The 23,979-nt window shown below is 45.8% G+C and overlaps 2 protein-coding genes across 6 annotated transcripts in view; one reads left to right on the top strand and one right to left on the bottom strand.

Annotated features, from left to right (window-relative positions):
* Window positions 1-7,013, top strand: part of TMEM168 (transmembrane protein 168) — a 38,881-nt gene extending 31,868 nt beyond the window's left edge. For all 3 annotated transcript variants that reach the window (XM_068131479.2, XM_068131480.2, XM_068131482.2), the window contains one exon: window positions 3,631-7,013. In XM_068131479.2, coding sequence (XP_067987580.2) covers window positions 3,631-4,193 — 563 coding nt within the window. In that variant the 3' untranslated portion in view covers window positions 4,194-7,013. The remainder of the gene's footprint in view (window positions 1-3,630) is intronic.
* The window catches only part of ZNF277 (zinc finger protein 277), a 61,024-nt gene continuing 43,235 nt past the window's right edge, over window positions 6,191-23,979 (bottom strand). For all 3 annotated transcript variants that reach the window (XM_068131484.2, XM_078786874.1, XM_068131485.2), the window contains 7 exons: window positions 17,955-18,046; window positions 13,790-13,900; window positions 12,434-12,566; window positions 10,505-10,572; window positions 8,425-8,521; window positions 7,152-7,369; window positions 6,191-6,936 (listed from right to left, as the gene is read on the bottom strand). In XM_068131484.2, the coding sequence (XP_067987585.2) occupies window positions 6,726-6,936; window positions 7,152-7,369; window positions 8,425-8,521; window positions 10,505-10,572; window positions 12,434-12,566; window positions 13,790-13,900; window positions 17,955-18,046 (930 nt within the window). In that variant the 3' untranslated portion in view covers window positions 6,191-6,725. The remainder of the gene's footprint in view (window positions 6,937-7,151; window positions 7,370-8,424; window positions 8,522-10,504; window positions 10,573-12,433; window positions 12,567-13,789; window positions 13,901-17,954; window positions 18,047-23,979) is intronic.

The raw sequence follows: 23,979 nt of genomic DNA, 5'->3' as shown, positions 1-23,979 counted from the left end.
AGTTTATTATTTGATTAATTTAAGACATGGTCAATCTCTGGGGGGGGTCACCTGAACTTCAAAGCATAATTACCCTGCACACGCAAAGTGAAACGTGTGGTTTAGCAATTGGATCATTTCTGTCTGTCTATAAACGTCTGTTTATGATCGAGGAACAACTTGATTTCCATTGAATGTTTTTTTTTTCAACACAAGCCGGAAAACAAGCTTAACCTGTAGTTTAGCAGCACTTTGGCTCTGAATTCGTCCCGATCGCACCTGCACAGAGAGGCGTGAGATAATCTTTTTACTCTGTCTACCTGTCTGGTAGTAAAACAAAACTGAAAGTCATTCCAAACAGGAAATGACTGTTTTTAAGGACGTCATAAAGGACACAAACAGCAGGCACAAATAACTAATGTAACATGTTAAATAAGGTGGTGTAAAAGACGCTGCAGCAATGGCGGTAAACTTCCTGAATTTCTTTTAGACAACCTTTTAAATATTTATTATATTTCAATTGACATACACGTACGGTACCTGAACACTGCGACACAAATCGCCTTCTTGGCATTTTCAAAACCCTTCTGTTTAGCGGTACTTGCACAAAATATTACGGCATTTTACATAATCTCGACCAATCAAATTTGCCCCTCGCTGTCCCCGCCCACGTCCTTGTTTCTCAATGCAAGGACATGTTGGGTGGGGCCAATGTCCTTGGTAAGGTGTTCTGTGAACTCTCTAGTTGTAGAGGGGACAGGTATTCAAAAAACTAAAATGAGACACGAGGTAAGGCAAAGTTTCTCTTTTAAAGTAAGACGACGTTTCTGGAATGAAGACGTGGTGACATTGGAAAAGGAGAGCAGGCCAAGAAGTGAAGGATGGTATTTTCCAACAGCGCATTCATACATTATCCCATGGAAATAGAGGATCGGATCAGGCCTCGATCTTTTAAAGAAAAATGGAAAAGCATTGCCGTTTGCACGGCTTGGTGCCTTGCCAGTACCAGGACGCTTTCTTTTTCCCGACACCCCATTGACACCTTTTAGTCCAGATGTGACTTAATTTGGTACTCAGGCTTTGTGTTGCTACCTTCATTTGGTCCTTCTTTTCAAAATCTTTTCGTTTTTTTTATTTGTCGTAAACAGAGTCGAGGCTTGTGAAAGAGATTCGACGCTGAACAGATCAGGATGCAAAACAAGGAACAGAAGAGAGAGGGGAGAAACAGCAACAGCAGGGATGAAGGACAAAATACAGCGAGACTTGGATAAATAGAATGAGGGGTGGGGAAGGATGCATGAGGTGGACAAGATGGATACAGAAGCAAACTCTCAGGAAGGAAAAACTGGAAATTTAGAAGGGGGTGGGTGGGGGGGATGGGTAATGGGGCTGCAGAAAATCATGGTTTTGGATTGGGGATGGTCTGAGGTGGTGGTGAATTGGTCTTTGAGATTGGAGGGAAGAGTGACATTGAAGGGAATGTGGAAGATGTTTCCACAGGTGGGGAAAAAGGGGAACGAATTATTGGAGGTGAGCAGTGATTTGGGATTTTAGGAGTTTCAACAGAAGAGAGTTGATGGTCGACCACGTGCACCTTGCAGAAACCTGGGGTGTGTGGGACAGGGGGACAAGGCCCCCATCACCTTCCCATTGAAGACAGGCCGGTGGTCTCTCTGTCTTTTACCGCCTCCTCTCTCTGGTCTTGCACCCTCTACTCTTTCTGTGCTTTCGTTATCGGGTTATCATGATGAGAGCCATTGAGTACACGCCAAGTTTGGTCGACATGTGCCAAAAGCTATATGACGAGTTAGCAAACGGTCACTTCCTGCTTTATAGTACAGATAGTGATTGACTTTTTTCAGTTTGGTAACCATATGATGCATTTGCTACCTGAAAAACACAAATATGTCTCATTAATCTCTGGTTCAAAGCACGAGGAAGACGTGTGCTGCGCCCCTACAGCAAAGTTATGTTGCCCAAATCAGTTGTCTGCCCATTACGATTGCTGATTCAAACTAGAACGGCACTCGCTGGAGGGCATACCTCCGCCAGGTGACCAGTTTACGTGTCGTATCCCACTGATAGGCCGGATCTGCATCCGGACCGCCAAGATCTAATTGGCTTGTTCTTGTCACCTACTTAACTCATCCACCATGTTTCATCCGGATCAGTGCACAACGTTTTGAGATGTCGTACTACATATTGTTTCAGCCCTCAGTGACGAAGTTGAAGAATCACTTATAAACTTCTTATGTCCGGATCTGGATCTTCACCAAAATCTCATCAATTCGTCCTTGTCACACACCCAACTTGCCCATCAAGTTTCTTCTGAATCTGTTCACCACCTTTTGAAATGTCCTGCTCACAGACAGACAAACAAACAAACAGGGGTTGAAAACATAACCTCCGTCCACCTTTGGTGGCGTGTCCATTACTTTACTTGGCAATCCCAGGTGTCTTCTTTATTCTGCTTTTATATTACCTTTTCGAGTCATCCAGTGGGACACGCAGCCAGCCTGCACCACCTTGTGTTTTGCCTGCCCTATATATTCATCCTCTACCTATCTTTCTCCGTCAGATACATTTTTACCTGTGACATGTCGTAGGTCTACAAGAGCTCCGCATGGTTGTTGTTGTGGCTCTTGTTGGGGGGGGTCGATTTTTAAAAAAATGCACCCATTGGTCGGACTCCACCCACACTTGTTGCTTGACTCCACCCACCACGGCTGTGGCACCCAGACAAAGTAATATGGCCGCCATCTTGGTTTTCTGGTGGGCCTAAGACCTGAGCCCTGTAGGCCTCCGCCGATTATATCCTACCTGGGTATGCGGCTCCCTAAAAAATAGCGTTACGTAATTTTTGAACTGCCCCCTATTGGGGTTAAGCAATCCGTGACCATGTGACAAATCAGCTCGTTCTGATATAGTTGTGGTGGAGGTTGTCATGTGTGAGAGATGTTGAGTTAATGTTTTAATGTTAAATGCGTGTTTCCCAATTGGCTCGTTACCGGATTCTGGTGCAGGTTGTGACCCACAGAGTGGTCATTCCTATTCTTATTTACCCTTATTACAAAAAAAAAGAAATAAAACAAAATCACCTTCCTGATCACCTGGTGTCCCTCCTCCCTCTTCACCTTTTTAAAGCCTCCTTTGATGAAGTCACCAAAGGTATTATGTTTTCAGGTTATCCATCCATTCATGATAGGTTTTCTTTACCGTGATAACTTAAGAATGGCTGAAGTGATCCAAGTCAAACTTGGTACAGGTATGTATAATGATAAGATGAACCGATTATATTTTGGGGTCAAGAGGTCAAAGGTAAAGGTCACGCTAAGTAAAAATCCTGTCACCAAACTAACTTGTGAACCAGGGATGGGATTTGAACCAAACTTGGGATAAGTGTATATATGATGATGCAAAGATGAACTTATTAGATTTCAGCATCAAGAGGTCAAAGGTCAGAGTCTGTAATAGGTTTTTGGTACCATGATAACTTAGGAACGGCTGAAGGGAATTAAGTCGAACTTGGTACAAGTACGTATAACGATGTAAAGATATCGTTTCACCTCCATTAAAGCATGAATGAATAATTTTTATACTTTATGCAGTTAAATAAAATTGTGTGCTTACTTCAAGGCCAACTTTTCCTAGGTGGTGAAAGCCTGAAGATGGAAATGCTGCTGGAATGGTGGGCTGATCGTAACGGCGCTTCCAGCTCTCGGCTGTTGATTATCCTCGATTGCGAGAACAGTGCTACCTGGGTTCGTGACGTACGCCAGGTGGCTTATTGTGTCGCTGTGCAGGCCGCCACTCTTTCCCGTCCACTCGATCCTGAGGCTGTTGGGACAGACATGCCCCAAGCTGGTGACTTTACACGCCTCTGGGTTGACTACAATAGCAAAACCGAAGACCAAGTTTTCTTTGTTTGGAAGACTCATGGCATCAACCCTTTATATAACGTGTCGGCTAAGTGGGCCGACTACAAGCTGCAGCTACCTGGCCGTGAACAGTACGAGATGGCCGTTGCCACGTACTTTCCTCAGGCCTTGAGGCCCATTGTGGATGTCATGAGCACCATCTGCTTTGTGAATAATGGCTTCAATGGTAACAATCCGTGCGATCTATGGTCACGCTGGTGCCGCCGTTTCAAGCTGCGATGGTTCCCACCCACCATATTGGATACAGGCCACGGCATTAAGCTTGTGCGTGCGTGACTGCCCGTCACCGTGGGTCTTGATCCATGAAGGTTGACAGAGAGGGTCCTATTTCCATAATGGCAAGCCCAATTATTTTGAGCAAAGTTATTTAGCTTTTTTTTTTACCATTTTCAGTTGCCACACGAAGTGGATTTTAGTTTGGCGATGGAGTTTTGCTTTCACTTTTTAACTGTCTTGGTGATATTTCTTTCCTTCAATATAAAGTGACCTTAATATCCAGCACAATGCGGAATCTGCATCTGCGGCCTATTTTAACCGGCGGTCGATAAACACGAAATGTCCACCTCATTCGGCTTGCTCAGAATGCCCCTCCTGCCAACCTTTGTGGGTCGCTTCGTCAAAAATACATGAAGGTTACATTTCCGTGGTGCAAACGGATTCTTGTATAATGGGGGTGGGATTTTATACTCTTCGCCGACTCTGAACATTACCCTGATGATTATCAAAGTAGAAAAGGTCTTTCTACACAGTGCCTTGTATTTCTCAAAAAAGAAAAGAAAAAAAAGAAGACAACCTGGGACCCAAGTTTATTTCTTTATTCTCTGAAAGTTTTACTTCCTCAAAAGTCATGATCAATGAAGATTTATTCAGATGGAATTTTTTTGAATATGGTCATGTTTTCACCCCTGCGTGGTTGTTTGTCCGTTTGTCCGTTTGTGTGCGGCATATCTCAAAAAGTTGTAGACAGATTCGGAATAAATTTGGTGGATAGGTTGGGTGTGTAACAAGGCCGAATAGATTAGATTTTGGTGAAGATCCCAATTTGGATGTGATCATTTTTTAAGTGATTCTTCACCTTCACCATTTAGGGCTAAAACAACATACTGTATAGCACGATATCTGAAAAAGCTGTGGGAGGATTTGGGAGAAACTTGGTAGATGAGTTGGTGAGGTGACAAGAATAAGCCGATTCGATTTTGGTTTAGGCCCAAATTCAGATCCAGTCTCAGTGGGATACAGAATGTAAACTAATCAGCCTGGCCGAGGTACGAGTTCCACTTAGTACACCTTCTAGTTATGATAAGAAAGGGTGTTACATTAAATCATTAAATTGATCATTAACTAGACATTCAAATGTGGTGACCTGACTCTTAACAAAATGACAATTACGCACTATCCACTCGTAATGGGCATGAACAACCATCATTGACCAAATTGAGGAACGTCGGCCGAGGCCCTCACTTTCTCACCTTTATTCTCTTTTAAATTAGTTTTCTCTACAACCATTTGAGCGATTGACACAAAACGTTCAACAGAGATGTGTCTACCCATGGAGAATCCTTAAAGTTACATGATTGGATGGAAAATGCACCTGGCGTTCCAAAGAGTCTGTTTTCTGTAGGCATGGGTTGCAGGGTGGTTCGATGTACCAGGACTAAACGGCCTCCACGTCGCTTCGCTCAGCCTCAGTCGCATCAATGCTTGGTCGCTTACCACTCACGATTTCAATGGATGGCACCGATTAAAAAGGTCAAGGACGTGTGAAACAGAAAATCTTTGCTCGTTTTGCTCGATTGCATCACATTGTTGACGTGGCCATGTTTTTCTCCTGCCCTCTCCACCTCAACGCACTTGTTCTACCAGTAACCCCTTCTGGGTAAATTAGCAAAATCCAGATTTCCTTGCTTCTCCCCATTTATGGAACTGCTATCCAGAGGCTGTTGTTTCCCACTCTTCCCTCCGAGACTTCAAAAGCAAGCAATGCATCACCTCACGTCACCCCCCATCCGAACCCATGATCTTCTTTACACCCATTGACCCTTCCCAACCCAACTCTCTTACTCGCTGGTTTCGGTGTTTCCTTTCTTTCCGTTCCTGTTTTATCCCCTTACCACTTGTGCCCAACTGTCACTCCCACTACCCCACTGTCAATTGAACCTCGCTCTTCTGTGAGCCTCACTTGGGGAGATATAGAAACAGACACGGAGACAGACACAAAGACACAGAGAGACACAAGGAATATGAAGTCGTGAAAAATAAATGCTTCCAAAGAATTTTGAAGGATGTTGAGCATTGTTTAATAATTCACAGAACTTTGCTTGCAAATATATGTTTTGTAAAGCAAGAGGCATTACAGCTCTGAAATGTAGTATTTTATCAATTTTGCAGCATCGACCAAAAAGTTTTTTGTTTTTTTGTTTTTTTGGGGGCTTTTTTCCAAAAACAAAACCGAGGAGAGCAAATATTCAGCATAATTATTTCATTCATTTTTACCAACAGCGAAATGCTCGATTTAACGGACGACCGTTGAGGTTTTTAAAAAGCAGCGCGTTCCAGCAAATGCACACAAATAGTTGGAAATTGGAGGGTCTTCAAAAAACGTGACAGATGTCGATCGTTTAAAAACTGTAAAATCTGAAAGGCCAAATAATGATCAACGACTTGGTTTCAAGATTTCAGGTGTATTGGGATTTCATATTAGGGGATGGTGGGTAGGTAAAACTTGCTCGTTTGGGATCACCGGTACTTATGCTTGGGAATGGTATTCCCTTTGGTATAAGGATCCCCAAAACCGAGTACCTTTGCCTTCTAGCTACTGCTCTTTAACAGGTTGTTGAGCACGCTTTGTTGACGCAGATCTGTAGGATTTGGAATGTCTTCTGCGATCACAGGGACGCCATCTTCTTTGGTGATGGACGGCGCATTGTCGGCACTGGGTCCTGTGGCCGACGGGGACTCGTCCTCGCTGTCCGATAATCCATAAAGCAACGTGTCGTTCTCGTATGTTGGAAAGTAGTACCTGGTGGAGGTATTCACAATTGCATTTATGATTATTATGGATCATTATTTCACAATAAAGGCTTTTGTTGTTGTTAACCACTCAAGGTGTTGTGTTGCGGATGTGGAGCGTCTTCTATTTTTCATCATTCATATTTGTATGCACAATTCAACTACTCACACCACAATGTCCTGTATGCTGGTCTCCAACAGCCTCGGCCTCCTGACAATACTCACTGCGGTTGATCCCAGTCCTTGCAGAGGGGAGGAGATCCCAGGTGCCCTGAGCTTGTCATGTGCGTAACCAGTTCGTTGCGGTTTGAAAAACTCGAACTGCAGGCGTAGCATCGTTTACGGTAAACCTCCCTCCGGATAAAGTTCACAAGCTTCACCTGTTGGTAGAAGCTCAGGCCCAGCTCGTGCCGCAGTCGGGGCAGGTCAAACTCATGCATTTCCTGGAGGACACAATTTAACACTGGTTTATGGAAAGGAGTGGTTTACCGTGGTATGATCTGGGGAAACGGGGTGTGGGAGAACCTTTTGTGGGGAAACTACCTTTCTGAAGGTAAACTTATACATCCAATGTCTCACTAAAGTTGTTTTTGACTTTTGTCGTCCAGGTACACAAAGTGACATCTTCAAAGAAGGCGCGACTCCAGCAACATGCAGGATATTCCCAGCAGCAGTGGAACATTGTATTAGGTGGGGTATCTACACCTACATTTATTTTGAAGTGCAATGCTTTACAATTGAGAAGTGCAAAACTACAAGCAACTGGGGAAGCAGAGAGGAAGAACAAAAAGCTCAGAAGTCTGACATTGACCACAGATTGACCTTCAACTTACGACAGCAAGATGTGTGCCAAGTCTTAATATATTCCTTGAAAGTAGAGGGAAGATGGTGTTGGAGGAAGGAGGGGAGTTAGGGATGGATAGAAGAGAAGAGCAAAAGTGGGGAAAGAGTAGAGAACATAATGGGTGGGGGGAAAGGGCTGCGGGGTATGTGGGTAGGAGGAGGGAGTGGAGGCGTGCCAGTATGGAAGGGGGAGGGGTGGGGAGGGGGCGGGGTATGTGGGTAGGAGGAAGGAGTGGAGGCGTGCCAGTATGGAAGGGGGAGGGGTGGGGAGGGGGCGGGGTATGTGGGTAGGAGGAGGGAGTGGAGGCGTGCCAGCATAGAAGAGGGAGGGGTGTCGGCTGGGGAGGGGGCGGGGTATGTTGGGAGGAGGAGGGAGTGGAGGCGTGCCGGTAGGGAAGGGGGAGGGGTGTCGGGTGGGGAGGGGGCGGGGTATGTGGGTAGGAGGAGGGAGTGGAGGCGTGCCAGCATAGAAGAGGGAGGGGTGTCGGCTGGGGAGGGGGCGGGGTATGTTGGGAGGAGGAGGGAGTGGAGCCGTGCCGGTAGGGAAGGGGGAGGGGTGTCGGGTGGGGAGGGGGCGGGGTATGTGGGTAGGAGGAGGGAGTGGAGGCGTGCCGGTAGGGAAGGGGAAGGGGCGTCGGGTGGCTATCCGCATTACCTGCATATGCTCGTGAAGCTTCTCTGTACTTTCAGCCATGGCGTCGCAGAACAAACACACGGCACACTCTGGAAATCCTTGCCAGTCAGACCAATCGCTGCAACGATGGAAGGAGGAAGCAAAAGCAAGTAATTTCCCCATTGCACAGATAAAGCAATCCGGCTTCTACTGTCGCTATGACGACAATGAAGGCTCGCACTACAACAGCAGTTAGGCAATGACTTCAGCACAGAGAACATGCCAGGCACACCTTGAAAACGGGCGCAAAGCATCTCATGCTCTCACAAGGTAATGCTCTCGCATAGGCAAAAAGAAGAAGAATTTAAACGAAGGCCGTTTTATCATTCATGCAAGTTCTGTTTTAACTAAACCGACCACCTGGTTGTCACCTGATCTTGAGCCTCGGTGCACATGGGTTCCACACGATTGCAGGACAGCGTTCTCAATCTTTCACAATTCCGCTTTGAATCTCTTGTCTTTCAGATCAAAGAAATGGGATATTGATTTCTCTAGACACCGTTATTTGGATCTTACATTCAGACACAGAAATGTCTTCAATTCAGTCATCGGTGCAACCTATGAAGCGGCTGTTGCACAGGGCGCACTGTTCCATCGGCGAACAATGGTTGGTGGTCTTTGGATCTTCTACCACCTCACATCCGGTTTTGCAGCCCTTTTCAGCCGTCTATCCCTACCCAATTCTACCAAGGTGAATGTTCTTCCAGTAGCCCCCTCGTTATCCACCTTTTGAAGTCCAGGCCCTTTTTCTGCATTCCTTCATCCCTCTTCCCCACCTGTGGAATTGCATCCCTGGGTCTCGCTCCATTGCTTAAAAGTTGAAGCTTACCACATCTCAGGTCATCTTCCATTTCACGTCATGATCTTCCAGAACCCTCAACTTTTTTGGGTTTTTTGCATACTTGGCTGAGGCTCATGTAAGAGCTAACACATAGAAAGTATAATATAGGGAGTGGTGGACAAGAAGGGGGAGGGGGAGGAGGAAGGGAAGCACAACAACAGTAGAGAACAGGGACATCAAGAGATCTGTGGAAGGAAGAGGGCTGAGGCGGGGTACACGGGACAAACAAGATGGGATAAACTGTGTAATATTATATAGTTATGACTCGAGTACTACTACTATGACAACTACAACAAAGGCACCAGTTATTCCCATGTTTTTGTGGCGGCCTGGGAACATCTTTAGTTCGAGTCTTTCACGAACCTGCTGACCGGGTCTGACGTTTAAATGAATGTGGTGGGGATTTGTAATTTGTTTCAGGTGTCGACAATAAGGCCTACTCTTCGCAAAATACACCGTAGGATATTTAACGTCCACCAGCGATCCGTGCTGGCGGACAGGTCCTCTGGTTTAACGTTCATATGATAGATGATGCATACAATGAAGATGCCCTGCATGCGAAACACCAGGGTGACGATTATAGCTAGGTCGGGATTCAAACCCTCAAAAGCAGGTGTGGATCGGGATTCAAACCCTCAAAAGCGGGTGTGGATCGGGATTCAAACCCTCAAAAGCGGGTGTGGATCGGGATTCAAACCCTCAAAAGCGGGTGTGGATCGGGATTCAAACCCTCAAAAGCGGGTGTGGATCGGGATTCAAACCCTCAAAAGCGGGTGTGGATCGGGATTCAAACCCTCAAAAGCGGGTGTGGATCGAGATTCAAACCCTCAAAAGCGGGTGTGGATCGGGATTCAAACCCTCAAAAGCGGGTGTGGATCGCGATTCAAACCCTCAAAAGCGGGTGTGGATCGGGATTCAAACCCTCAAAAGCGGGTGTGGATCGGGATTCAAACCCTCAAAAGCGGGTGTGGATCGGGATTCAAACCCTCAAAAGCGGGTGTGGATCGGGATTCAAACCCTCAAAAGCGGGTGTGGATCGGGATTCAAACCCTCAAAAGCGGGTGTGGATTGGGATTCAAACCCTCCAAAGCGGGTGTGGATCGGGATTCAAACCCTCAAAAGTGAGCGCGCACACCTTTAAGCTGTAGCCTGCCCTGATATATATCATATGTCAAGGAGCACAAGCACACAAAGCTCATGATCTGTAACACATTTACTCACTCATCTGCCTCGTCCTTTGTACCCCGGTCATCTTCTGAAAGCACATCCTTCCATTTCTTTCCAAACTCCTGCACACGGCGACATGATGGAAAATAGGTATGGTGGTTTTGCATTATGGCCATCCCGAGGGAGTGGGTGCTAAATCGAGGCAAGGAAGCAAAAATAATTTGTATTCTCAGATTCTTTAAACAAAGAAAGTATCAGGAGCCTTGCTGTCAGATAGTCAACAAAAAAAATCAAAATTGCTCATTAATGACTTTCACAGAGGGAGTAATGTGCATACTCTCTCTGCTTTCTATAGCAAAATACATTCTCCACCATGGATAACTTCTGTGTCCCCATGGAACTTGGGATGGATAATCAAAATGCGGTCTCCAAAATCTGACCACTCACATCTTCCTAAAACCACCGTTTAGAGGCCATTTTTCCCCGCAAAGCGGGGGTTGGCCTTTTTCGGGGACCGTGGTTGTTGTTGTTTTTTGGTCCCCTTTTTGAAGCAATGTTTTACGGCCGGATGCCCTTCCTGCCGCCAACCCTGTTTGTCGCCTTTTTACGACACACAGGGAATTACCAGTGAACTGGTACTCAATTAGCCGACCTCGGAAGGATGACAGGCTGAGTCAACCCCCCTGGCGTTAATTCAGCGATCGACCGGGATTCGAACCCAGGATCGTAGGATCCCAAGCCGGCACCCTAGCCGCTAGCCCAACACCAGGCTACTAACTGAATAAAAAGTAAAAATAAAGGAATTCAAGGAAGTACAGTATTCACTATTACCAATTTATGTCTATAACTTGCAGAAGCCTGTGGTAAAATTACCATGATATAAAAAAATAAAAAGGAAACAATTTATTCTTGCGCTGGTAGAAGGAGCTCAAAATGTGAGGTTATATATTTCTTAATAGCAGTTTTTTTAAATTTTTTGGTTTTTTTTAAGGCAATCAAGGCAGCAGCGTGTTGCCTATACACCTCCAGGTTCGTTTTTTGTCTGATTGAAAAAATCCAATTTTCCCGTAGATTTGGATTAATTTGAAGCAACTTTTACTTCAGTTATTTTCTCTCCGAGGAGCATTTCCATGTTTCAGGGTGAGACAGATAGGTGGAGACAGCATGAGCCTACTCTATAATTACGTATTATTGTGGTTATGTGAAGCGGCCACAAAAGTAATTGCACCCAACATCAGGTCCCTCAGCGTAGTTATTTCCATAATATAAGACCAGAATATTCCCTTTCCCTGGTGTAGTCGGTTGGAATGTGATACAATGCGATGGTACGAATGGATTGGTTTTTCCCCTTTTACTCTCCATTTTTTTCGGGGGTAATTGTTACTTATGTGCATCGTGTTGTCGTATAATAGCTCCATGGTACGTGAGCGAGTTAGTCACCATAGCGTACCAAAAGGCGTTTGAATCGCGCGCCGAATCCCAACTGCCACTCGTCCTTCCCGTCTCTAAATATTCCCTTTAGAGTTTAGATACACGATAATAACACAACACTTAACTTTTCGTAAAGACATTTTTAGTTACGCTTTATTTTGGTTTCATGATAATTTTCACGTGAAGACATTAGACACACGCTAAACGCCCGGACCCGACAACCCCTCAACCGATAACCACCACTTTGTCCAAACCGGCCCACATAACCACGACCTCATCTAACAAACCATGAAGGCATCGCCGCCGACCAAGAAGCGCGAGAGGGGAAAGGCACGGGAAATGGCGGTGGTGGCAAATCGACTCTTCCTCTCCATACTGGGTTAAAACTCAGCCCTCGGTGCTACCTGGCCACTGGCGTCTCGTCGATACCTTATCGCTCCGCTCCCTCACCCCGACAAGTACCAGCTTGTGATTAGGTGAAGCAACATCACCGAGAGCTCAGCAGGGACTTAAATTCAAGCTCCACAATCCAAGGTGGCAGGAAACACGTACAAGGTAGTTAATGATGTAGAACTTGTCGTAGTCCTTGTTTCTGGGGTTGATGCTTCGGTGCTGCTTTTTACGCATATGGCTGTTCAGCGTACTTTTATCTTTGAACATTTTCTCGCAGTAAAGGCACTGGAAGCTGCCAGGAAACACACCAAGTAGATCCTTAGTATATAGTATTGTGTGGGCACAGGCGACAGACAAAATACGGAACTTGGACAGTGTTCTCCACCTTTAACAATCATGCTTCAAGACACAATAAAGAGCAATCGATATGCATGCAGTTTCTCTCGATAACAAAATAATTACACAGCATGACATTAATTACACGGCGTGACATTAATAATTACGACATGCCAAAGTAATTACACGGCATGACAAATTAATTACACGCCGTGACACAATAATTACACGGCGTGACAAAATAATTACATGGCGTGACAAACTAATTACACGGCGTGACAAAATAATTACAGGCCGTGACACAATAATTACACGGCGTGACAAAATAATTACACGGCATGACAACCTAATTACACGGGCGTGACACGATAATTACACGGCGTGCCACCGTAATTGCGCGATGTGACAAAATAATTACACGGCGTGACAAAATAATTACATGGCATGCCAAAATAATTACACGGCGTGACAAAATAATTACCCGGTGTGACAAAATAATTACACGGCACACCAAAGTATCTACACGGCACGCCAAGGCAAATACACGTCATGCCGCGATAATTACAGGGCGTGACAAACTAATTACACGGTGCGACAAAATAATTACACGGTGACAAAATAATTACACGGCATGCCAAAGTAATTGCGCGTCATGACAAAATAATTACACGGCGTGCCGAAATAATTACAGCACGGGACAAAATAATTACACGGTATGACAAATTAATTACACTGCATGCCAAAGTAATTACACGGCATGCCAAAGTAATTACGCGGCGTGCCAAAGTAATTACACGCCGTGACAATATAATTACACGGCGCGACAAAGTAATTACACGGCACGACAAAAAAATTGACCGACATGACAAAATAATTGCCTGTCGTGCCAGAATAATTACACGGCGTGACAAAATAATTCCACGGCATGACGAACTAATTGCACGGCCTGACACTTTAGTTGCACGGTGTGCCAGCGTAATTACACGGCGTGCCCCGCGTTATTGCGCACCATGCCATAGTAATTACACGGCGTGCCAACAAATAATTGCACGGCATGCCAAAATAATTACATGGCGTGCCAAAATAATTACACGGCATGACAAAATAATTACACTACATTGGCAACTGAACAGTGAACAAATGAATATTAATGTGACGACGGCGCCAAAAAAAATTCACTTGTCGAGCTTGCTCTGCAGGAGATCCAGGAGCTGGCTGCACGAGACGATGTTGTCCGGAAGGCCCACACTGAACGCATGCTCCTGTGCCATGTGGTTCAGCAGCAACGCTCTGTGGAAAGGGGTGGCTCAGTTACAGAACTTGTCTCAGGGCAGAAACATGTTCTCCACTTTTCCCTACAGGAGAATCTGGGAAAGACAAACTAAAGAGCTCCCACCTGCAACCTCCGCTCTGCTGGTACCAACCTCCTGACCCCCCCCCCCCCCCATCCGGAACAAATTCAGATCCTGGGGGGACAGGGCCTTCTCCATCGCTGCTCCCACCCTCTGGAACTCACTACCTCACAACATCAGAGACTCCTCCTCACTCACCACATTCAAAACATCACTCAAGACCCACCTGTTCAACACTGCATTCAACATTTAACCCACAGCATTTAACCCCTGACTATCTCTTCTCCTTCTCCTTCCTTTTGCTTTGATTATTTACCTATTGATTTTTGTCTTTTTGCACTTGTTTTTTGTACTCTGTCAAAGCGTCTTTGGGTTTCTTGAAAAGCGCTGTATAAAATAAATGTATTATTATTATTATTATTATTAAAGGTTCCTTAATGCGACGAGAAAGACAAACTAAAGGCGATCATTTCATAGTACCTTTCGCAGAGCTATGAAGGTTTAGGCACTATAGAGAGATGAAAAAAAAAATCAAACTGATGTCAAAACACTCCATGGCACTCACGGATGAACCTCTAAAGGTTGGACAAAGATGCATAAAGCCATCTTGCCTTGGGAGGATGTATTTCTCTCTATGGCGAGAGAGGTGCTACCTCAGCCCACCAGAAGGGGTTCTTTGTGAAACCCGTGGTTCCCACCCGATCGTTCCCATCACATGCCAGGTCTTCTCGGGACCTCAGGTAGGTGAGCGGCTCGGGTGAGCCGGCTGTCCCCTGGAGGGCGCTGTCGCAACAGGCAGCGTATACTCCTTGTGTGGCTGGGACCTCAATGACCCGGGGGCCCATGAAGGCTGCAGGAGCTTCCCAACAAGCCTGGGTCCAGATGTTCTGGAACCCTCTGCCAGGAGGAACTGCGCTGCTCTGCATGCAGGCAAGGCTCGGCCCACGGACTTCCAACGACCACCAGGCTCCTAGAGGCCATTGGGTAAGCAAAGCCGAGTTCCGGCCGGCTTAAAACATTTATTTTTATTTCACCTTTCCCCTTGTGCGTTTTCGTGTCTGAGTGGAGATGTCTCACCACATAATTTATTTTACCTCAACCTTAATTTTGCCGTGCTTGACTTTCATAAAATTTATTATTGTGGCATTTTTCGTGTTTCTGTGTTTGTGGGTTTGAGTATAAGCCCCGTGAGCTCCGTGCAGGTAAGCACTTTGGTTCCTTCATCCGTGCACAACGGACCAACCGCTATAGTTTTGGATACACGCCTCGGAATTAAACTCGTTACGGCCATTCGTCACCCAGCGGTGTTAACCGCCGGGGCTGACGGGACAATAGGGCCGTGTATGCCAGTTCTGCAAGACAGATTGGTCTGGTCCGAAATAGGCCATCGCCTTCACAGACTGGCTCCTGACGTCACAGTTCTTGGTAATTTCTTCATCAGTTCCTGGAATGTTTTTATTTATTTATTTATTTACAGCAAAATCAGGATTTGTAAATTTGTAAAGACAAATGATGTTGAGCCTTTTCTAGCTAATTTGATTATGGATTCGTACAGACAACCGATGTCGCATGTTAAACGAGAATGTCACTCGATAGAGAGAATACCTCCGTCATGCTGAACAGTTTATGCTTTGTATCACACCGATAGGTCAGATCTAGATTTGGACCTGAACCAAGATCTAATCAGGTATGGTGGTTTGTTCTTGTCACTTACCAAACCCATCCACCAAGTTGCGTCATAACTTGTCAGTCCACAACCTTTTGAAATATCGTGCTATACATCGGTTTTTGCCTGATCTCTCAATGGTGAAGAATCACTTTTTTTAAATTCTCGTATCCCGATTCAAATCTTCACTAAAATCGAATAGATTAGTCCTTGTCACACACCCAACCTCTCCACCAAATTTCGTCCAAATCCGTCCACAACTTTGAGATATCCTGCCAAATATAGTTTTTGGCGTTATCTCACAATGGTGAATATTTGCTTTAAAATTCTAGTAGCCGGATCCGGATTCAGATCTTCACCAAAATCTAATCATTTCATTCTTGTCACATACCCAACCTCGCCAACCAGATTTTGTCCGAATCTGTCCACAACTTCTTGAGATATCCGGCTCACAGACAAACAACCAAACAGTCAGGGGTGAAAACATATCCTCCATCCACTTTAAGTGGTGGAGGTAATGACCTCTCCAATGCCCTGAATAGTCATTCCTCTTTTCCTCTTTCCTGATGACTTCACTTCATGGTGTACTGTACCAAGGACAGCGCAGCTTAAAGGCGTGACATTCCATAAAGTTTTACATCCCAATGGCAGGATGGCAGCAGCTGCTTACTTCTTTGCAGATTCGGAAAGGATCCGACAAATGTAACACATCATTCAATCCGGGAAAATCTCATACTCGCAGCCCATCTTTCCAGAAAGTCTTCTACCCACCTATAAATTATCATCATCCACTGAAACGACTTTGGTCTGTTGAGCTTATGGGCATCAGGCACGACCTCTTGTGGGCAGACCAAGTATTTCAGCTGGCATCCAAAGCCAACTGCAGAATGGGCATCCTCTATCATGCCACATCCCTTCTTGATAAATCTTGTGTCCCATAAGGCCAGCCCTGTTCAATGGAATACGGCTCTTTGCTACGGGCTCATGCCCCCGCTTCTCACCTCTCTCCCGTAAGCTGTGAAATCCAAAGCTTTCAACATCATTGGCATTTCCCACAAATAACCTGATGTACAAGGCCTGCTGCTCTCCAATCACAGAGCGGTTCGGTGCCCTCTCTGGGATCCACTGCCTCTCTTCTTTCATCCCTCCCCAGTTTCTCCAGAAGGCACGTGTTCTTATGGTGGACTCCCATATCTCCCTCCTTGCTCGACTCCCAAAATCCACGCTGACGTCCCACCTCAAACCCTTCGTTCCTCTTTTCTCCTGCTTATGGAACTGTATTGCTGAGGTTGTACAAGCCCATTCTCCCCTCCAGGCCTTCAACATGGTATCAGTACACCAACATCTCACCTCATGCACCATCTTGTGATATTTTCGACACAGATGAAGCATCCCTGACCCGGCGACCCAAGCTTAAGCATCCCTGACCCAAGCTATATATCAATCTTATACCCTATGCCAAAATCAAGACTCTCTGCTCACCTTCACTCCTTCATTCCTCTTTTCTCCCACCTCTGGAACAAACTCCCTCACTCTCTTCAATCCCACTCCTCCTTCCAGGTCTTTAAAACGGCTGTTCACCACCATCTCTTATCTTCCCCCATCCAAAACCTTGATCTTTTCTACCCCCGCTAATTTCACCCCAAATCCACTTTTTGAGGTGCCGACTTCTTTCCTGGAAGTCCTTGGTGTCCTTGCGTTTTATACCTATCCTGCCTCCCCCCAGGCCCTCTCCCTCCCACACATCTCCCGATGTCCCTGCTCTCAAATGTTGTGTTTGTGTGCTTCCTCCCCTTCTCTCCCCATCTTGTCGACCGCTCCCCTTTTTATATACTTTGTTTGCTTGTTTGTTTGATTTGTTTGTTTGATAAATGTTAGCTCTTTCACGAGCCTCGACTCTGTATACAAAAAGAAAAAGAAAAAAAAGAAAAAAAAAGAAGCTATTTTACAAGTTATGAAGTTCCTCCCCTCTCTTCTTTCCTCCATCCATTCCTTTGTTTGTTTTGTCCACCTGTTGTACCCATATCTGCGCATTGCTTTTCTTCCCTCCATCATGTTATGGTCTTTCTTATCCATGGGTCTTGGCTTTGTATTCACAAAAATATAAAAGTATGGGAACATTTAAACAAAGAATGACATTTAAAGGGAAGATGAGAAAAAGCAAATATGGCAAATTATCTGGGAGAAACCTCTTCTTATCCCCTATTAATCATTTACAAATCGATTAAATCATTCAGAAGAATTGTCCAAGAGAGCTGGAGAGATTTCATTCCACAATTATGTTGGGTTTTGGCTTAGGCTCAATGTACAAGGTAAAGGGAAGCACCTGTTTCCAGTGAAATGGTCTGTGCAGAAGAAGCATTCCCGGGAAAAGGTGATGTCCTGTCGCTCCCACTGTTGTTGCTGCAGCACTTCTTCCTACTCGAACATCACAATAATCTCAAATGGCAGCGATCTGCATTTGCACAACCCCAATTATACAATTCATGTTTAAGAAAATATTACGAAGATAAGAACGACACTCGGTAGAGCACGTACCTCCCTCCGCCTTGCTGAACAGTCTGTTTTGCATCCCACCGATAGGCCGGATCTGAATTCGGACCTGAACCAACATCTAATCGGCTTGTTCTCATCACCTAACCAACTCATCCACCAAGTTTTGTCAAAACCCGTCAATAACTTTTGAAATATCATGCTATATATCGTTGTTGGCACCTTCTCTCAATGGTGAAGAATCACTTTGAATCAATTGGTCCAATCACACACTGCCTGTCCACCAAATTTCATCCAAATCCGTCCATAACGTTTTGAGATATTGTGCTCACAGACAAACAAAGAAGATGTTGGACGATCCTTGTGAAATCCAAACAAACAATAGTTTCCATGGAAACAGCAATCTGGTAATTATGAAAATTTTACCAATCAAGTGTTTTGCATGAATGGATGTTGTGCATAACAAATTTGGTTGATGCATTTTCTATTTGCCACCTAATATGTGTTTTACATGTTTTGGATGGTACTGATCTTGACCTTTGACCAATTTTGACCAGATTGTATACACATGTTCTGCACACGTGTACAAATAAACTGTGTAAGTTTTAATCTGATATTTTGAAAAATTCCTGAGGTTTGGCAACAATAAGATCACAAAAATATCACATTTGATTATAATGTGGTGAAATTGTTGCCATGGACACCATTTTCTCTTTGCCACGTGGGACTTTTCCCGAAACCACGTGGGACTTTTCCCGATACCACGTGGGACTTTTCCCTATACCACGTGGGACTTTTCCCTATACCAGGTGGGACTTTTCCCTATACCAGGTGGGACTTTTCCCTATACCAGGTGGGACCTTTCCCTCTACCAGGTGGGACTTTTCCCTCTACCAGGTGGGACTTTTCCCTCTACCAGGTGGGACTTTTCCCTATACCAGGTGGGACTTTTCCCTATACCACGTGGGACTTTTCCCTATACCACGTGGGACTTTTCCCTATACCAGGTGGAACTTTTCCCTATACCAGGTGGGACTTTTCCCTATACCAGGTGGGACTTTTCCCTATACCACGTGGGACTTTTCCCTGTACATGGTGGGACTTTTCCCTATACCAGGTGGGACTTTTCCCTATACCAGGTGGGACTTTTCCCTATACCAGGTGGGACTTTTCCCTATACCAGGTGGGACTTTTCCCTATACCAGGTGGGACTTTTCCCTATACATGGTGGGACTTTTCCCTATACCAGGTGGGACTTTTCCCTATACCAGGTGGGACTTTTCCCTATACCAGGTGGGACTTTTCCCTATACCAGGTGGGACTTTTCCCTATACCAGGTGGGACTTTTCCCTATACCAGGTGGGACTTTTCCCTATACCAGGTGGGACTTTTCCCTATACCAGGTGGGACTTTTCCCTATACCAGGTGGGACTTTTCCCTATACCAGGTGGGACTTTTCCCTATACCAGGTGGGACTTTTCCCTATACCAGGTGGGACTTTTCCCTATACCAGGTGGGACTTTTCCCTATACCAGGTGGGACTTTTCCCTATACCACATGGGACTTTTCCGTATACCACTAACCAAGATGAGCAGAAGCAGAAAATAAGAAAGATAAATTTAATTAACTGGCAATGGTACCCGCCCTATGGGCGGGGCTTCACTTGGGAGGCCCAAATGAAAAGGCAAAATATCAGAAATTGAAGGCTTTTTTTATTTTAAACGATTCATATAAACATCCGTTGAATCATATCATACGCAAATCATCAAAATCTAAACAGTACATGGCGCCCATTTTGAAAAAAGATTGAATTCTGCAAAACGGAAGCGGCCGCTACACGTCTTTCTCAGTCGCACGTTTGCGTGAAGAGTGCGTGCCGAATGTGTAACACGGAAGCAGCCACCACACCTGTTTCTCAGTCGCTTTGCACACGCTGCCGTGTTACTTCGGAGTCGCACGTTTATATAGGAAGAGTTGGTCAGGAGTCGATCTACTCTCTCCTGGTACATAGAATAAACAGTATTTGTAGAATTTCAACAAAAGCCACATCACTGTTCATATCGGTAAATATTATTCCATCGTGTTTGGAAAAACTGGAAAATTGGAAAAATTGGAAAAACAATATGGCCTATTTTACTCCCAGGGGTCCCAGGAATACCCACCCAAAATATCGTTGCGATCGGTTCAGCCGTTTTTGCGGTACCTTCGAACGGACGGATGGACATTTGGTGAATTATAGCAAGATGGAATCTATTGTGCACCCTCTTAACTTGGTACTGAGATGGCTTACCAAAGGTGGGGAGGGCAGGGGGGGTGGGTGACTGGTGGACCTCAAGCATGATTGCAGAAGGACCTCTTATAGAAGGTTGCACGGGGTCTATGGAATCTTAGGGGGCTAAGAGTTATAATTTGGTCTGCAGGATCTGGAGTCGTAAAGGGTCTTCAGGTTATAAAGGCTCGTGGGAGTCGCAGGGGTCTCAACAGGTCTAAAGAGTCTTCTAGGGTTATGAGGGGTTTTAAGGGTCTTAAAGGTTTTAGGGATCTAACGGGTCTTTAAGGTTTGTAGGGATTTTCAGGGTATTAAAGGGTATTCAGGTTATAAAGGCTCTTCGGAGTTTAAATGGTCCTCTAGGTCTTTGGGGTCTAAAAGGTCTTAGGAGTCTAAAGGTTATCAGGGGTTTATGGGTCGAATGCGTCTTTTTTTTTTTTTTTTTTTTTTTTTTTTTTTTTTTTTTTTTTTTTTTTTTTTTTTTTTTTTTTTTTCTTTTTTTTTTTTGTATGTATGTATACAATATCGAGGCTCGTGAAAGAGCGAACATTAATCACACAGAAAGACAAACCGACACATAAAACATATAACATAGGGAGCGGTAGACAAGATGGGGAGAGAGGGGGAAGGACACAAACACAACATTTGAGAGCAGGGACCGAGAGACATGGAGACATCGAGAGATCTGAGAGAGGGCGAGGGCTTTGGGGGGGGGGGGGGGCGTGGGAAGGGGGCAGTGGGAGAGGTATAAAACATATGGAGACTGCCAGGACTTCCAGGAAAGAAGTTGGAATTTCAAACAAGGTGGATCTGGGGTGAATTAGCGGGGGTAGAAAAGATCAAGGTTTTGGATGGGGGAAGATAAGAGATGGTGGTGAACAGCTGTTTTAAAGACCTGGAGGGAGGAGTGGGATTGAAGGGAGTGAGGGAGTTTGTTCCAGAGGCGGGAGAAAAGAGGAATGAAAGAGTGAAGGTGAGCGGAGAGCCGAGATTTCGGCAGTTTAACCATCAGAGGGTTGCTGGCAGATCTTGTGCGACCTGTAGGAATATTTGGGGGACAGAGCACAGAGAGAGCTGGGGGTGCAAGGCCGGAGAGGAGTCGGTAGAAGACAGAAAGACCACCTACCTGCCTGCGGTGAGTGAGTGAAAGGCCCTCAGAGATAGCTTCATCGCGGGAGATTCCAATAATTCTGAAAGCTTTGGTTTCAACAGCGTGAAGCCGAGCTAGGTGTGAGGCAGGAGCACCGGCCCATAGGGGAGAACAGTATTCCATTGAGCTGCGGATGAAAGCCTTGTATGTGGTGAGGAGCTCAGGTGTGCCGAGGAAGGACTTCGCACGACGGAGGATGCCCAGTCGGCGACTGGCTTTGGAGGCCAGCTTGGAAATGTGGTTTTCCCAAGAAAGATCATGGCAGATAGTGAGACCCAAAATCTTGAGCGACAGAACTTCTTGGAGAGGATTGTTGAGAAAGTAGATGGGAGGGTTGTCCAGTCGATCTTTTCGGAGAGACATAGTAAGAGTGTGAGATTTGTCAGGATTGAAAGACATGTTCCACTTGTTTGACCAGTCTGTGATTTTGTCCAGGTCTTCAGAGAGTGAGGAGGCAGCAGACTGCCGATCTGAGGGAAGAGGAATGGAGCGGCAGAGAGTGGAGTCATCAGCAAAGAGATAGAGAGGATTTTCGAGAGAGTCAGAGAGATCATTGATGAAGACCAGAAAAAGCACGGGGCCCAGAACACTGCCTTGGGGAACTCCAGCCTGAACAGGAAGAGGAGATGAGAGAAACCCATTCAGGGCCACACGTTGACGACGACTAGAGAGGAAGTCCGCCAGCCATGCGTGGAGATTTCCATGGATACCAAAGGAGGAGAGTTTGGTGAGCAGAGCGGGGTGCCAGACCGTGTCGAAGGCACGTGATATGTCGAGGGAGACAGCTCTAATTTCCTGTTTGGCATTGAGGACCTCCATCCATTGTTGAGACAGCAGAAGCAGCATGTCCAGAGTAGAGTGACCTGGTCTGAAACCAAATTGATGATCAGAGATCAAGCCATTGGAGAAGAGGAAAGATTTCATATCAGAAGCAATGATGGATTCCATGACTTTGCTGATAATTGGGAGAAGGCTGATTGGTCTGTAGTTGCTAGGATCTGTTTTTGCACCTTTTTTGTGCAAAGCGGTGATGTTGGCTGATTTCCAAGCAGATGGCAGTTGACCTTGAGCAAAAGAGAGGGTGAAGAGAACAGAGAGAGGGTGAGATAGAGCAGCAGAGCAGGATTTTAGGACCCGTGGGCTGATGCCGTCGGGTCCAGTTGCAGAATCAGAGTCGAGGGTTGACAGAAACTTTTCCACCTTGTCAGGAGGAAAGGACACGGAGTCCAGGAGCAGCAGGGTACGACTGGGTATGGTGGGTACAGAGAGGGATGGGTTTGGGACACAAGATTTAGAGGCAAACACAGAGTTGAGGCATTCAGCTTTTTCACGTGCGGAGTCAGCTGTGTAGCCGTTTGAGGTAAGGGAGGGGATGGAGGGGGAACAAACACCAGAAACGGATTTGACCAGACGCCACCAGGATTTGGAAGAGGGAGACAGATAAGAGAGTTCGGTCTTGAGAACGGAGAGATATTGTTTCCTGGCTCTCCTGAGGGTGGACACACACTTGTTTCGGGCTTTGTGAAAGGAAATGAGATTTCCTTCCGTTGGATTTGCTTTCCAGGAGACGAAGGCAAGTTGTTTCTGGGCAACAGCCTCACCACAAGATTCCGTGTACCATGGACGGGAGGAAGGGTATGACAACTGAAGACGAGATGGGATAAATCTGTGCATGAGAGAGAGCAATTTACTTTGGAAGAATTCCCAGGATGAGTTGATGTCAGAGGTGGTAGAGATGGGAGACCAGTCCAGATGATTGATGGCTGCTTGAAGACCGTGCCAGTTGGCCTGAGTGAAATGCCAGACTCGTCGACGCTGAGCAGGCTCCCTGAGGATGGTCAGAGAGATGTCCACTTTAACAAGGACATGATCAGATGTTCCGATCGGAGCAGAAGAAGAGCAGCAGACATTTTCAGGGAAGTTAGTCATAACCAAGTCCAGAAGAGAAGATGTTCCGTTGACTGAGATCCGGGTCGGGAAATTGACAGATTGTGTCAGTCCCAGTGAGTCGCAGAAGTCCTTTGCTGAGGAGCCATGGCTGGTGAGAGAGGTACCCACACCCAGCCAACTGGCATGATGACAGTTGAAATCACCACATATGAGGAAGAGAGAGTTGGGATGAGTAGATCGAAGTTGGTCCATATCATCAGACAGCGAGATGTAGATGGAGTCATCACTGTTTGGTGGACGGTACAACACACATATGAACAAGAGGTGGGAGCGAAGGGGAAGCCGTAGCCAGAGGTATTCCTGGGGGTGAGGTGGAGAGAGTGCAGTGCAGGGCGAGTGAGGAAGAGAGTTTTTGATAAAGATAGCAACCCCGCCTCCAGGACGAGGCTCAGGTCTATCATACCGGAGGAGGGAGTAGCCCGGGAGAGATACTATGGAATCAGAGACATCATAAAGGAGGAAAGTTTCTGTTAAGCAGATCACGTCTGG

The sequence above is a fragment of the Myxine glutinosa genome, chromosome 11, assembly GCF_964187855.1.
Source record: "Myxine glutinosa chromosome 11, kmMyxGlut1.1, whole genome shotgun sequence".
In the NCBI taxonomy this organism is placed as follows: domain Eukaryota; kingdom Metazoa; phylum Chordata; class Myxini; order Myxiniformes; family Myxinidae; genus Myxine; species Myxine glutinosa.
Note: the sequence above shows the minus strand (reverse complement) of the source record. Positions and strands in the feature narration are given on the sequence as shown.